The sequence below is a fragment of the Penicillium rubens genome (assembly GCF_028828025.1).
Source record: "Penicillium rubens strain IBT 27055 chromosome Unknown utg000002l_segment0_segment0, whole genome shotgun sequence".
Lineage (NCBI taxonomy): Eukaryota > Fungi > Ascomycota > Eurotiomycetes > Eurotiales > Aspergillaceae > Penicillium > Penicillium rubens.
The window spans coordinates 7,793,859-7,807,380 of NW_026890600.1; the positions used below are offsets into that span (position 1 = coordinate 7,793,859).

Below are 13,522 nucleotides of genomic sequence, written 5' to 3' on the forward strand. Positions count from 1 at the left end.
GATTGGAGGTGCGGCGCGACGCGTTCTCCCGTTCTCCGCGTTAAGTGGAAATTCGAGATCGACGACTACAATTATTTACTTGGCCATCTCTACAGGTATATTATAGTTGTTTCAATGCATTTGAAGTCGCTGGGTAATGAATTACAGTCTTTCCAAATCTCGAAATGCAAAACAATTCAATTGGCAATGGTCGGGGTATACATGTACAGAGTATTTAAGCATGTCTCTTCGAAAGCTATACCGAAGATTCAATCACATCAGCGCTTGCGAGTAGTCTTCTTCTTCTTCTTCTTTTTCTGGTCACCCTTCTCCCTGTTGTCGGCAATCATCCGAGCAGGCCATTTCTTCAAATGCTCCCGCTCAAACGCATCCTTCTCGCGACGATACAAAGCCATTGTAGCCCGGGCATCTTCCACACTAGAATGCGCTCCCTCCTGGATCTTGATTCCCAAGAATTCCTCAGCCAAGATCTTCAAACGTGGTGATCCACCACCTGCAATCTTCCGATATGGCGCGTGCTTGCTCGTGTCTCGAATGTCGCGCTTGGGATGGCCGAGGAGGAGAGCGTCCAAATCATTGCTGACGGCATGACCGACGAGAACCCGATCCTTCATGATATCTGCAACTTCTTTTTGGACGTGTTCAAGGCTTCTTGCCTCCACCATGTGTTTCGGCGCAATCCCGCTCACGTGCGTGCGCCAGTCTGTGACCATCTCCTTCGGGCGCACGTACGAATCATATACTTGGTCGCCGTTGAAGTTCACGATACTAACGCGAGCAAGTGCAGAGTCACTGTCCGGGTTTGGTCCGACGCCCACCATTTCACAATCCATTGCGACATATTTTCCTAGTTCGGCGCTGGAGCTTGATATTTAGTAGCTGGCAGCGAAAGGACAGTCCAAATAGTATGGCTGGACGATCTGTGGTCTAGAACTTACGTTGGTGAACGGCCTTCATTTTCCTTGTGACGCGAACTCGTCTCGATCTTTGGGGCTGGTGCACCGGCTGAATCGCCAGTCTCTTTCTTATCGGACATTCTCTTGCGCTTGGTTGGTTTGGCGTCTTTGTTATATGGCTTTTGCTTCTCTGTCAACTTTCGCTTCTTCACAATGCCATCTCCGGAGTCGCGATCGGAGGGCTTGCGCTTGACAGTAGAATCTTTCTTCAAGGTCGCCTGCAACTTCTTCCAATTACTGGAAAGCGCCGTCTTGTCCATTCTGTGTCTGTTGGTGAGAAAGAAGATGGGAAAGATAAAAAAAGACGATAAGCTAGTAAATTTTCGGGACCCACTTTTATTTTGGGGTTTGATAGCCAGGTACTTAAGTACTTATATACTGCTATATGGCCTGTACTATCTACGATTTATATCGACATGTATACCTAGGTACCAATTGAGTGTTTCTTAAGTGCTTGAAAATTATTGAGATGAAACCTGATCCTAACTTATCTAACCTTAGGACCACATTATATGTCCAGATAACAAAATGCACGCGCTTTTAGAGGGAATATGCAGAATCATTCGTACCCAGTCTTGAAATCCTTCGCAGACCACTTCTCCGTAATCTGTCTCCGGGCCTTGCGTGCCTGAGTAATTGGTGCGCGGGACTCGAGCTTACCCTGAACGATCAATGTTCGGAATCGGTCATCCAAGAGATTGCCTTCGGGCTTCAAGAGTCGTAGAGAATCCTGCAGCTCATCAGGAAGCACCAGCTCCAATGGCTTCTCGGGTACGCTAAAATAACCTGTTAGTCGCAAGGTAGGTATAGGAAAATGAACGAAAACGTACCGTCTCTTGCTACCGAAGGTCTTCCTGCGGAGGGTAGTATCATCACCATCCTCAGAATCATCTGCATCCGACTGATTCTGGCGCTCGAGCTCCCGTTGCTTGATTTCCTCGGTGATCTTGAGAATATGCTCGGCCTGTGCATCTCTCTTTACCCTCGCTGCCTCCCACTTCGCTTGCCTCTCTGCTGCCTTGCGTCGGTTGGCCTTGTTGCGCTGTGTCTTGGTCTTCCGCTCAGGACGCTTCTTGTTCAGCCACTCGGACTTCTCATACTCGCTTTCGAAGCCCTCCCAGGCACTCTCATCATCTGATTTCACCTCTCCGGTGTCGTTCTTGGCCTCCTCGATCAAACGCCGCTTCTCAGCTTCCTTAGCCTCTTCCTCCAACCGCAGCTTCTCGGCCTCAACCGCCTTGGCACCATGTGTCTCCAATAGTTTGTCCCACTCTTCGAACACAGGGTTGTAACTGGTTCCGGCGTGCGGCGTCTTAACAGAGGGGATGGGCTTCCCATTGGCAGCAAGTGAGATCGGGGCGTGTTTTAATGTGACCGGCTCAACCTTGGGCTTGGGCTTCTGCAGGAAATCAAAGCGAGGGTCGTCGTACGTGAGCGAGGGTTCGTTATCTTCCGCCCATGGATCGTAGAATTCATTTTCATTCTTCTTGCCCAGAGGGTTTCCTTCCTTCGCCACTTGCTTCAGGCGGAGATAGTCCTTACGGCTGACCCAGTCACTCTTGGGCTTCTTCGTCTTGGGCTCAATCACTCCGTCGGTGACGTTGGGGTTTCCACGTTTCCGACCATCCAGGGCCGGGATCATTGACCGCTGGGCAAGGATCTCGTCTGACTTGAGGGGCTTCTTTTGCTTTTTGGCGATAGACTTGCGCACTTCTTCATTACCGACAGTATCGAGAACGAAAAGTTGATCGGAAGGCTTCTCGGATACGAGACCACTACAAGGAGAATATAGTTAGAATTTCAATTCACAAGTAGAGAGCCGGAACGAAAAAGAAAGAGCAGATGTAGACATACCCTGTGATCTCGGCATCCTTCAGATCGCGCAAACCCTCCTGTACATCGGTGATATCGACATTCTTGCGCCACGCCTTCTTTCCCTTACGAGAAGGTTGTTTAAATTGCTTCGGGGCGTCCACGGCGGTCGACATTGTGGAAAACAACAGACGGACAAGTCGGCGTTGATAGTATGAAAATATCGGCTTATCTTTTTTTCTGGTCCAAAAAATTTCTGGATCTGCTTATCTCAGCACGCGCGGGGGCGGTGATCGCGGCTACCACGTTTACCGCGCTTGGCATCGAACTCGCTTTTCTTCCGCTTCAAGCTGTCATCACTTCCGGCGCGTGAACTCCCTATATCGCCAGTGGGTTGTCATATTTCATCTTCCTGGTGGCACCCTTGATCTTTTACTATCGCTTTTCGAAGGTTTGACATTGCGCTCAGCGCGATCGCACGCCATGCCTGTCGTCAAAGGAGGTGTCTGGTAAGTGCCACTGTTGGAACCTGCCCACGAGCTTTCGTCGCTAACATATTTCTAGGACCAACATTGAGGATGAAGTGCTTCGGGCAGCCGTATGTTATTTATGACCCACTGGGAACCTCCCTAGCCAACGTTTGATGTGACAAAAACTGACTCGATCGCAGGTATCCAAGTATGGTCTCAACCAGTGGGCTCGAGTCTCCTCACTGCTCGCACGGAAAACGCCAAAGCAATGCAAGGCGCGCTGGATTGAATGGTTGGACCCGGGTATTCGCAAAGTCGAGTGGTCGCGGGAAGAGGATGAGAAACTGCTCCACCTTGCAAAGTTGATGCCCACGCAATGGCGCACAATTGCCCCCATCGTCGGGCGCACTGCCACACAATGTCTTGAACGCTACCAAAAACTTCTGGATGAGGCTGAAGCTCGCGAAAATGACGAGCTCGGTCTGGGAGGACCCGGCGAGGAGAGCGCCGCCCCCAGTGCGGACGATGTCCGCCGTCTACGGTACGTGCTTACACTACAACATTATGATGTCCGTGTTGCTGATACCTTTTAGACCCGGTGAACTCGATCCCGACCCTGAGTCCAAGCCCGCCCGGCCCGACACTATCGATCTGGATGAAGATGAAAAAGAAATGCTGAGCGAAGCGCGTGCTCGTCTCGCCAATACACAGGGTAAAAAAGCCAAGCGAAAGGCCCGAGAGCGCCAATTAGAAGAGTCGCGTCGACTGGCCGTTCTCCAGAAGCGTCGTGAACTCAAGCATGCCGGTATCAACGTCAAGGTCGTCACGCGGAAGCCAGGCCAGATGGATTACAATGCAGACATTCCATTCGAAAAGCCAGCTGCTCCTGGATTCTACGATACAATAGAAGAGAAAGACCAGAATGAACGCCAACGCGAGGCATTCGATCCCCGGAAGCAGCAACTCGCAAATAAGAGAAAGGGTGGCCAAGACGACGACGCGGAGCGCAAGAAGCGCAAGAACGATAAAAGCAGTGCTACAGCCGCCTCTGCCGCAGCTGCACGAGCAGGTCAAATGCAGAAAATCCGCGAGGCTGAACAGAGCAGCAAACGACGGGGTTTGAACTTGCCGGCACCGCAGGTCAGCGAAAGCGAAATGGAAGATATTATCAAGATGGGAATGGCAGGGGATAGAGCAGCTAGTCGAATGAGCGCCGATGATACAGTCACTCGGGAACTTGTTGGAAATTACTCAACTATTGTCGGAGGAACCCCTATCAGAACCCCGCAAGCTGCGCCGGAGGAGGATCACATCGCCAACGAGATCAGGAACATTCGAGCTTTGACTGAAACTCAGTCTTCCCTCCTTGGAGGAGATAACACACCCCTCCATGAGGGCGGCTCATCAACTGGATTTGATGGAATTGCTCCTCGTCGGCAGGCGATTGTCACTCCCAACCCCATGGCCACGCCATTCCGCCAGGCGAATGGCATGGGTGCAACACCTATGCACGGTGGTGTTGGGCCTGGTGCTACGCCATTGCGCACCCCGCGTGATCATTTAGCTCTGAACCGGGAGGGAGAGGGTGCCCAGCTCATTGGCAGTACACCTAGAGACATTAAAATGCACGAGAACCTCACTCGTCAACAGATGCGCAGCAAGCTGGCCTCGCTTCCTAAGCCCAAGGAATTCGAATATGACTTTGATATTCCGGATGAGTCCGTCGAACCCACCACTACGGAGATCAGCGAAGAGGATGCCGCTGAGCGTGATCGCCGTAACAACGAGGCACGGGAGAAGGCCGCCAAGGCTGAATTCAAGCGTCAATCACAAGTTTACCAACGAGGCCTGCCTCGTCCCGCCGTTCTCGATCTAGACGCTTTGTTGCAGCGTGCCTCTCAGGTCACCGACACCATCGAAGGCCTGATTGCCAACGAAGCCGCCGCCCTGATTGCACATGACTCTCGCAAATTCCCCGTCCCGGATGCGCATGTCAAGGGTCAAGCACCAAAGTTAAGTCAATTGGACGACCGGTTCTTGGATGCAGCACGGGCTTCTATTGCTGCTGAGATTGCTTCTACGGAAGCAAAGCAGGCGGAATGGCAAGAGAAATTCGACGATGGCTGGTCGTCAGCTCGCGCCAAGTCTCTCCCTGGTCTTGAAAATTACGAGGATGACGAGCAGGACCCCTTCCAAGAAGAACAACGCATGATTGCGGCCTTCGACACTGTTCAGACATCCCTATTTGATACCGCTGAGCGCGGAAACAAGATCGAAAAGAAGCTCTCTTTGCACTACGGGGGATACCAGAACCGTGCTAAGACGCTGCGGTCGAAGATCGTGGAGGCTGGTGCTGCTTTGCCCGCCGCTATGGATGAACTGGACGCTTTCCGTACACTCCAGATCTCTGAGGAGTCGGCTCTGTCCCGGCGACTTGAGAGACTCCGCGAAGCAGTGTCATTTGTTATGCGGCGTGAGCGAGAGGCTCAGGATTTGTATAAGAGCCGAAAAGATGAGCTTGATCAACTTCGTGCTGGGGCGGGTACGGTCAATGGATGGCACTAGGTAGTTTGCTTTTTTTCTTGTTCTGCGTCATGACCACAATATCTTGCTCTTCTGTACAATTACATCACAATACTCAGTTGACCTCGGGATCTACTCATCCGTTAATTGATACAGTTCCCTCCCTGACTTTGCACTAGCTCGATACTCCCCAACAGTAGAGCATTGAAGGAATTCGTCGGTTTCCATCCATATACCAATCACATTGAAGATATCATCATCCACAGGATCACACGACCTTCGCGAATGATGTTTCGAAAACCATCTAAATAAAGCACCCGCAGACTTCTAGACCGGAAAGCCTCCTCGTCTGCAATAGGCTTGCTCTTTTCGAGTACGTCCTCATGCTGAAAAACAGCCACCCGGCAGCAAGCGCTGAAGTTGGCGAATCATAGCCAATGATGTTGGTCAGGGGCAAAGAATGATTACATCTTGCTGCAGCGTAAGCAGTGTTATTTTCCACCCCTTGGACGCATATAATCGCCACAACTTCTCTCTCTCTCTCTCTTAAGTTTCTTCGTATCGCAACTCAACTCTGTTGAATTCAAATGTTTATACCAGTCACCTCCACAATTTGATGAATTTAAGATCAACAACGCTTGATAGCCTACCATAATCAAGATCATGAAAGATCCTCTCAGAGAGTCAATCAAGCAGGTGGATGCAAATACCTGGCTTATCGGTCCGCTACAAGTCCGTCGGTCAAAAGGCTATTCTGATACCTGTACCTGGTACGATGAAGGCGACGATGCCAGCTATACTCTCACCAACGCATCTGCCCCTCTGCCTCCAACCGTACAGTTGTCAGAGAATGATCCGTTCCAATTAGTCTACGATGTCGGCGATAGCTCGGCAGTCTGGTCGGTAGGAAACAGCGCTTTTTGCAAGGTCAAACTTCGCGTTCTTGGTACAACACCTGAGGCCGCAACATTGTCATTTGTTCATAAACTGCGGCCTGATTTCGAAATCCCTCAAGTCTTGCACCACACCGAACTAGATGGTCGGTCTTATCTCTTTGCAATCCAAATTTGTGTTTTATCATGCTGATCTCGCCCCTGGAAATATCCTTGTCGAGGAGATTCCGGAGACCGGCGACGTCGGTATCATTGATTGGGAGGTTGCGGGATTCTTTCCTAGAGGATGGATTCGAACCAAGTTTCGAATAAGCAGTGGACTGGATCTTCCGGACTCAGCTACAGATACCCCGTGGGAGTGGAGGTCGGGTGTTCAAAAGTTGCTTGGAGCGCATGGGTTCGTAGACCACGCTTTGCAATTCGATTCATTATGACTTTGAACTCAACACAGTTATCAAAATTGAAAGGGATGACACACGATCAAATATTGTGCGATAGCCAGCCCGCCCCAAGGAGGGGGAGGCAAAGTATTCATGTCATTCATAACAAAGAAAGCTTGGAGATGGGGAAATGAGGGAAGAGAGGGAAGATATGCGGGGGCTTAGTATAGGGAGTTGAGAGATGTCACTACGTTCTATCCAAGTTATGTTTTGCCATAAACAGTTTAATGAGAGATTTCATATTCATTAAAGCTGATTGTTCAATTGATAGTATCCGACTTCTCCTCAACGACCCAGGGTCTCTCCAGTCTCCCTTCCATGAATCAGTGTCACGCTTCGTATATCCCTCTGCAAAATATCAAGCTATACAAGAAAGATAAAGTTAAGGAAGATGCAACTCTGGTATTGCTATTCTTACGTACCGATGCCATATCAAACGCCTGGCTTTGGAGCATCGGACTTTGCAACCTCGAGCTTCGGACCCTCGAGTTCGTCCTTCTCGTAGATCCCAGCGAAGCGCTTATCATACTTCGAAAGAGCATCCCTTTCCGCCTCCGAGAGAACAGGGTAATACTTGACATATTGCAAAGTAGGGAGAGCCTCCAGGATGCGGATGTAAAGCGCAGTCGAACGATCACCCACAACAGCCGGATCATCCAGGGTGACCGTGTGTCTGAAGTACGCATTGACCTTGTGAGCGTTGACCTCGTAGAACTCACGAGGAGTACCCCGGTTCGCATAAACATGGAAGGAAAAGGGGACGTCGCAGAATTGCTGGCATAGTTCAGCGATGGTCATCTTGTCGGTTGTCCAGCCATCCCAGCCGTGGAGGACGAAGATGCACTCAGTCTTGGATGCGCGGGCTTCCTCCAGAGCCATTGCCAGGTATTTGCCGACTCGGCTGAGGGACGAGACCCGGTTGTGGGCGGGCTGGATGATTGTCTGCATCTTGTGGGGACGGAGACCCAGGAGACCAAATCGCTTGCGGTGCTCGGCGACGGTGATGATTAGCAGTGAGCGGAGGTATTCGTGCATTTGGTTGCTGTTGATTTCAGAGTTCGGGTAGTTGTGGTCCTTCAGGTTTGAGGCTCGGGCGATGAACACCACCACTGGGCCGAGGCGGTTGCGGGGAGAAGACAGGTTTATCTTGGACGGGGAGTCCTGGGTAGTGTTGTCATCGACAGGGGGAGGACGCGGTTTGTCCGGCGACTGCTTGATTTGAAGCATGGCTGAGGTCGATAAATTGCGTAGAGCGTGAGTTAGGAGTTCGGAGTGAGGATTTAGGAGGAGGGAGAGGGAGGAGTGAGGGAAAAAGAGAAGAACGAGTCGACACCTGAGTTGACATGGACGTTTGTTTACGTTTACGATCCGATGGTGTATACACGTATACACGTATCCAAGTGGGAAGGTACGTCCCAGAGGAAGGAGCAACTCGGACTTGAAGATCACATGGACGTTGGAAGTACCTACGGTATGTAGGTATCTAGGTAAGATGACAAGGGAAGCTGAAAATACTGTAAACATAGTCAATTGGTGAGATCCCTTGGACACGCCTATAAAAAGTTGACAAAATGATATTGTTATGAACCCATTTCACGCAGTTCACCGCTTCTTAATGCTGACATCGATCTTTCCAATACCCCAGGCAGCGACAAAGACTGTGAGCAAACCCGCGAAGATAGTGAAAGGCTTGCGCAGGGCATCGATCATAGAGTGATCGTACGTAACCTAATGTCTAGTTAGCACAACTGTGAGATGAACAAGTGACAATATTAGTACATACCACCAACTTGGAGTCACGAGCTTCGTCAGTCAGACTGTCAACCTCCAGGGTCAAGGTGGTCCGGCCCAGAGTATCCATGTAAGTCTTCAGAGAGCTCACTTGAGCGTGAATGTGCTCCGCGCCAGGAAGACCATTGCTGTGGCTTCCCTCGAGGACCTCGAAACGGACATTGTGGGCCCCTTCAGGGAGAACAACGCGCACAATCACACGCTCATACTGGATGCCCTCGGCCATCTTAGGTCCCTCAATGAGCGGGACCTTGAGAACATAGGAGTCGGAGTCGACACCCGCGGCACGGCGCAGGAACGAAGCAAGATCATTGTTCCACCCAATACGGAAGCTGTAGTTCCAGCCTCCAAAGATCGGGTAGCGGGGCTTCAGCTCCAAGTTACCAGCGCTCTTACCAACGCTCGGACGGTAGCGGCTGGTAGAGACATTGCCGATATCATCAATGAAGTAAGGGTCGACAGAGCCAGGCAGCAGTGGATAGGTCAGCTCGCGAACTGCCGATGTAGGCGCTTTTTGGTAGTTGGAGTAGGTCCAATCGACACGCGAGAACTGGTTGGTCAGTTGCGAGCCGTTGTTGCGCAACCAGTACCGTTCCTCAGTTGCAAGGTTGCCGCCCCAGTGCGAGACTTCCAAGTCACGCTCCAAAAGGTTTACGGTGATGACGGGCTTGGTGAATTCGTAGCGAACGGTAATTGGGTGCTCGGTGCCCGGGGCCACCTTGGCCGTGTCATACGGGCCGTAGGTGTATGTGGCGCCCTTGCGCTCGGGGTCCGAGCCGGACTTGAGACCATCAGTGGTTGTATAATCCGGCACATTGGTGCTGGGGAACTTCAACTTGGTCTTCTGTGTATCCGTCGTGTAGGCGGATGGCGTATAAGCGGAAAACGAGTAGGTGAGGTACTGCTTGTCCGCCTGCTGAATGGTCGCAGGAAGGGGACTGAGAGAGGAAAGCACCGAGTACGAAATTCCGAGGGTAATCTGCGACTTCGGGGCCAGAGGTTCGGGAAGGTGAACGACGAAGTACTGGTTGCCGCTGTTTCAATGGATGTTAGAATTGATGTCATGGTGTATCCTCTGGCGTGGCCATTGACCTCCCAATTGATACTCACCCAGATGATACAGCTTCAGTATAGTCCACGTCAAAGCGTCCCTTCTCGGGGGCCTTCTTATCCCTCACTTCGAAGGCTCCAACACGGTCAAACACCTCGGCAGAGAAGGGGATGTAGTAGTCGTTCTGGGGCTGCTTGTCGACATTCTCCACAACGACATTGATCGTTTCCCGCACATAGCTCTTTTCCAAGTTGGTATTCCGAACCAAATTTGTGTTTTTGAAGACCTGCGGGGGTTTGAAGCCGGACGGGAGATCCAATCGATTAGGCGTAGTAAGGTTGGTTGCGGCGCACAGGCTGGGCGCGAGCAGCCCGAGCACCGTGGCGGTGAAAAACCTCATTCTGAGTACCTGGAGGACACAATTTCTCCGAGGTTCAAAATGTTCAAAAATCCGAGATGTGATTGTGTCGGTCGATGAACCTAAAGCTTGCGAAGCTGATGATACGTGGTCCCCATTGTATACTAGGGTCGCCGAAGCGGCCACATCGCGCACTCCGGCTTATCGCTGATAACGGCCTAGTTTAGCTCGGGAGCTTTCTCCTCATCTCGCATTTCTACTTCTTACATACTTGTCTAGCAGGCTCACTTAGCTGGGGGTGCAGCTGAATCTTCTTTTCAGCTACCATCATGTTGTCACACACGATGTTTGCCTCTCGAGCTGCTCTAAGGTCCTGTTTGAGGGGAGCCCAGCTGTCGTGTGCTCGGCGTTACCACGGCCTTGCCCAGAGCAAGTTCTTCAAGGTGTCAGAAGAGGTGCGTGATGCAGTTGCTACAGGTAAACCAGTCGTATCACTTGAGACGACAATTTATACACACGGTGAGTCTTCTCTCTGTTCATTCTGAGGTTGAACCTTGCAAGAGCTTCGCCCAAGAGCGGGGAAGCCAAGACTGATCGGCTGTAGGTTTCCCTTATCCCGATAACATTGCTCTCGCCGCACTATTGGAGTCTGTTGTGAGAGCCAATGGCGGAGTTCCTGCAACTATAGGAGTCCTTGATGGTGTTGCCAAGGTTGGTCTGAGTACGGAAGAGCTTATCGAGCTGGCCTCAACGGCTCAAGACAAGAGCGCTCTAAAAGTGTCTCGCAGAGACCTCGGATATATCTGTGGCATGGTGAGTTAGTAGCTACAATGCCTCACAAGACTGAAACTGATCTATATCAGGGAATGGTCGGTAAGCCGATGCACGGCGGTACTACAATCTCGGGCACTATGATCCTGTCAGAACTAGCTGGTATCAAGATTTTTGGTACCGGTGGACTAGGTAAATCCAATGACCCAAGTTCAATTGAACAATGAAGCCAATCTGACCTGCTATAGGTGGTGTGCATCGTGGAGCAGAAAGCTCAATGGATATCTCTGGTAGGGAAAACTGTGGAAACAAACCCAGGATCTCCAGTTATTGACAAATGATTATAGCCGATCTTACTGAACTTGGACGTACCCCGGTGACGGTGATTAGCTCTGGATGCAAGAGCTTCTTGGACATTCCTCGAACGCTGGAATACCTCGAGACCGAAGGTGTCTGCGTGGGTACATTCGCTGATGGCCGGGATGGCGCTGTTGACTTCCCTGCTTTCTTTACACGAGAGAGCGGCGTCCGCAGTCCCCGAGTCATTCAAAATGAAGCTGAAGCTGCTGCCATAGTTTGTAAGTTTACCCGCCATGCGTTGAAAACTACAGCCTCGTTGACACGATCTTCAGATGCGCAATTAAAGCTTCCAGTAACCTCCGGCATCCATTTTGCCAACCCCGTCCCCCTGGAGCACTCAATCCCCAAAGCCGAGATGGATCTTGTGATTGAAGAAGCTATCCGCCTTTCCCATGTAGAGGGTTACCACGGCAGTGACAACACGCCATTTGTGCTTGCTAAGATCAAGGAACTAAGCGGTGGAAAGAGCGTAGTTGCTAACCGGGCCTTAATTGAGTCCAACGTCAAGCGTGCAACCCTAGTAGCTGTGGAACTTGCCAAGCTTGAACAGGCTGACCTAGGAACACGGTCTCGGTGAGTTTTGTTTCTAGATACGAGATACGAGATGCAATCAATGCTAAGTTCGGAGATCTCCTTCCCTATAGACACATGCCATCAATCCCAGATGTAGCTTTGCCAAATCAAGTTGCCTCGCAAGTTGAAGATATCCCTGAACCAGGCAGCACCGAACCTATTACACCGACGATAAAAGCAGACGTCGTGGTTGCCGGTTCGCTAGCCATCGACCTGTCCTGCGACTACACCCCATTCGGAGACGAACTCACACAGGTTGCACCAGTACCGCATACCTCCAACCCAGCAATTATCGGCCAAAGCCTGGGCGGCGTTGGCCACAACGTTGCTGTTGCCGCCAACTATGTCGGCAGCGACGTCCTCTTCTGCAGCGTCATCGCAGACGATCTCAGCGGCCGTGCCGCACTCTCAACCCTTGAGAAAGAAGACCTCAGCACCGAAGGCATCCGAGTCCTCCCGGCAACACCAAGCACCCGCACAGCACAATACATCGCAATCAACGACATCAAAAAAGACCTCGTAGTAGCCATGGCCGACATGGGCATCGTCGAGCTCCCCGAGTCCCAGCTCGACTTCGACGGCTTCTGGGGACCTCTCCTCGAACGCACGAAGCCAAACTGGGTCGTCGTCGACGCCAACTGGCGACCCGACGTGATAGCCAAGTGGAGTGCTGTGGCACGCAAACACGGCGCACGTGTAGCCTTCGAGCCCGTTTCAACGGCCAAATCCCGACGTCTATTCGGCAGCGATGCGAACAGCACCGGTGCGACGATCAGTTCTAATCAGACAGTTCCAGATAATGCTATTAGTCTTGCGTGTCCGAACCGCCTCGAGCTGACGGCTATGTACACCGTTGCGCGGGAGTCACTTCTTTTCGAGTCAGCGGGATGGTGGCATATCATTAACTCTATGAATATGTCTCCGACGGGCTCGCGAGAGCGTCTCATTGCACTCACCTCGGTATCTCTCGTCGACGAGGGTCTTCCGCAGCAGTCTGTTCAGCTGCTTCCTCTCATTCCCTGTATTGTTACCAAGCTTGGTGGTGCGGGTGCTCTCCTTACTCAACTTCTGCCGCCTGGTGATCCCCGCCTTACGGATCCGGAGTCTGCGCCGTATATTCTTGCTCGCGCGTCGCCTGGGTCGGACGTGCCTTTCGGTGGTGTTTATATGCGTCTGTTCTCGCCTGCTACTATTCTAGATGACCAGGACATTGTCAGTGTCAATGCGGCGGGTGATACGCTGCTAGGTGTTGTGGTGGCTGGCTTGGCCAAGGATCCTTCTGTACGCATTGAGGATGTCATTCCTATTGCCCAGGAGGCGAGCCGTAAAACATTGGCTAGCGCTGGAGGTGTGAGCAAGAAATTGGTTGAGCTGCGGGGCTTATTGGGACTATAGTAGGGTTTCAATGGAGACATGCGAATTGAATGATGGGCTTGGACGACGACTCAGGTTCTTCACTAAACCCAACTACAGTAAACCCCGTTATAAGGATCTCGGATATAACGAATATCCTGGATTAGTTCG

At 51.4% G+C, this 13,522-nt stretch overlaps 7 protein-coding genes across 7 annotated transcripts; 3 read left to right on the top strand and 4 right to left on the bottom strand.

The window, feature by feature from the left end:
- Nucleotides 1–257: 257 nt before the first annotated feature.
- rex4 (putative 3'-5' exonuclease) lies at nucleotides 258–1,216 on the bottom strand (the record flags this gene model as incomplete). Its single annotated transcript, XM_061213383.1, has 2 exons — nucleotides 258–864; nucleotides 939–1,216. The coding sequence occupies 2 exons, from the start codon at nucleotides 1,214–1,216 to the stop codon at nucleotides 258–260; spliced, it is 885 nt and encodes a 294-aa protein (XP_061070404.1).
- A 299-nt stretch (nucleotides 1,217–1,515) lies between these two features.
- On the bottom strand, nucleotides 1,516–2,944 carry N7525_005374 (ribosome biogenesis protein NOP53; the record flags this gene model as incomplete). The annotated part of the gene is made up of 3 exons (XM_002564835.1): nucleotides 1,516–1,732; nucleotides 1,787–2,731; nucleotides 2,811–2,944. The coding sequence occupies 3 exons, from the start codon at nucleotides 2,942–2,944 to the stop codon at nucleotides 1,516–1,518; spliced, it is 1,296 nt and encodes a 431-aa protein (XP_002564881.1).
- A 244-nt stretch (nucleotides 2,945–3,188) lies between these two features.
- On the top strand, nucleotides 3,189–5,803 carry cef1 (putative cell division control protein (Cdc5); the record flags this gene model as incomplete). Its single annotated transcript, XM_002564834.2, has 4 exons — nucleotides 3,189–3,277; nucleotides 3,333–3,366; nucleotides 3,439–3,779; nucleotides 3,832–5,803. Exons 1-4 carry the CDS (start codon nucleotides 3,252–3,254, stop codon nucleotides 5,801–5,803), a joined length of 2,373 nt encoding a protein of 790 aa, XP_002564880.1. The 5' UTR covers nucleotides 3,189–3,251.
- A 621-nt stretch (nucleotides 5,804–6,424) lies between these two features.
- Nucleotides 6,425–6,847, top strand: N7525_005376 (uncharacterized protein; the record flags this gene model as incomplete). Its single annotated transcript, XM_061213384.1, has 1 exon — nucleotides 6,425–6,847. The coding sequence occupies one exon, from the start codon at nucleotides 6,425–6,427 to the stop codon at nucleotides 6,845–6,847; it is 423 nt and encodes a 140-aa protein (XP_061070405.1).
- Nucleotides 6,848–7,526: 679 nt separating this feature from the next.
- On the bottom strand, nucleotides 7,527–8,321 carry N7525_005377 (uncharacterized protein; the record flags this gene model as incomplete). The annotated part of the gene is made up of 1 exon (XM_002564832.2): nucleotides 7,527–8,321. The coding sequence occupies one exon, from the start codon at nucleotides 8,319–8,321 to the stop codon at nucleotides 7,527–7,529; it is 795 nt and encodes a 264-aa protein (XP_002564878.2).
- Nucleotides 8,322–8,696: 375 nt separating this feature from the next.
- Nucleotides 8,697–10,336, bottom strand: N7525_005378 (dolichyl-diphosphooligosaccharide--protein glycotransferase subunit OST1; the record flags this gene model as incomplete). The annotated part of the gene is made up of 3 exons (XM_002564831.2): nucleotides 8,697–8,822; nucleotides 8,878–9,919; nucleotides 9,996–10,336. The coding sequence occupies 3 exons, from the start codon at nucleotides 10,334–10,336 to the stop codon at nucleotides 8,697–8,699; spliced, it is 1,509 nt and encodes a 502-aa protein (XP_002564877.2).
- Nucleotides 10,337–10,623: 287 nt separating this feature from the next.
- On the top strand, nucleotides 10,624–13,393 carry N7525_005379 (pseudouridine-5'-phosphate glycosidase/carbohydrate kinase family protein; the record flags this gene model as incomplete). The annotated part of the gene is made up of 7 exons (XM_061213385.1): nucleotides 10,624–10,813; nucleotides 10,899–11,107; nucleotides 11,158–11,257; nucleotides 11,314–11,355; nucleotides 11,413–11,643; nucleotides 11,698–11,998; nucleotides 12,070–13,393. The coding sequence occupies 7 exons, from the start codon at nucleotides 10,624–10,626 to the stop codon at nucleotides 13,391–13,393; spliced, it is 2,397 nt and encodes a 798-aa protein (XP_061070406.1).
- Between the last annotated feature and the right edge of the window lie 129 nt (nucleotides 13,394–13,522).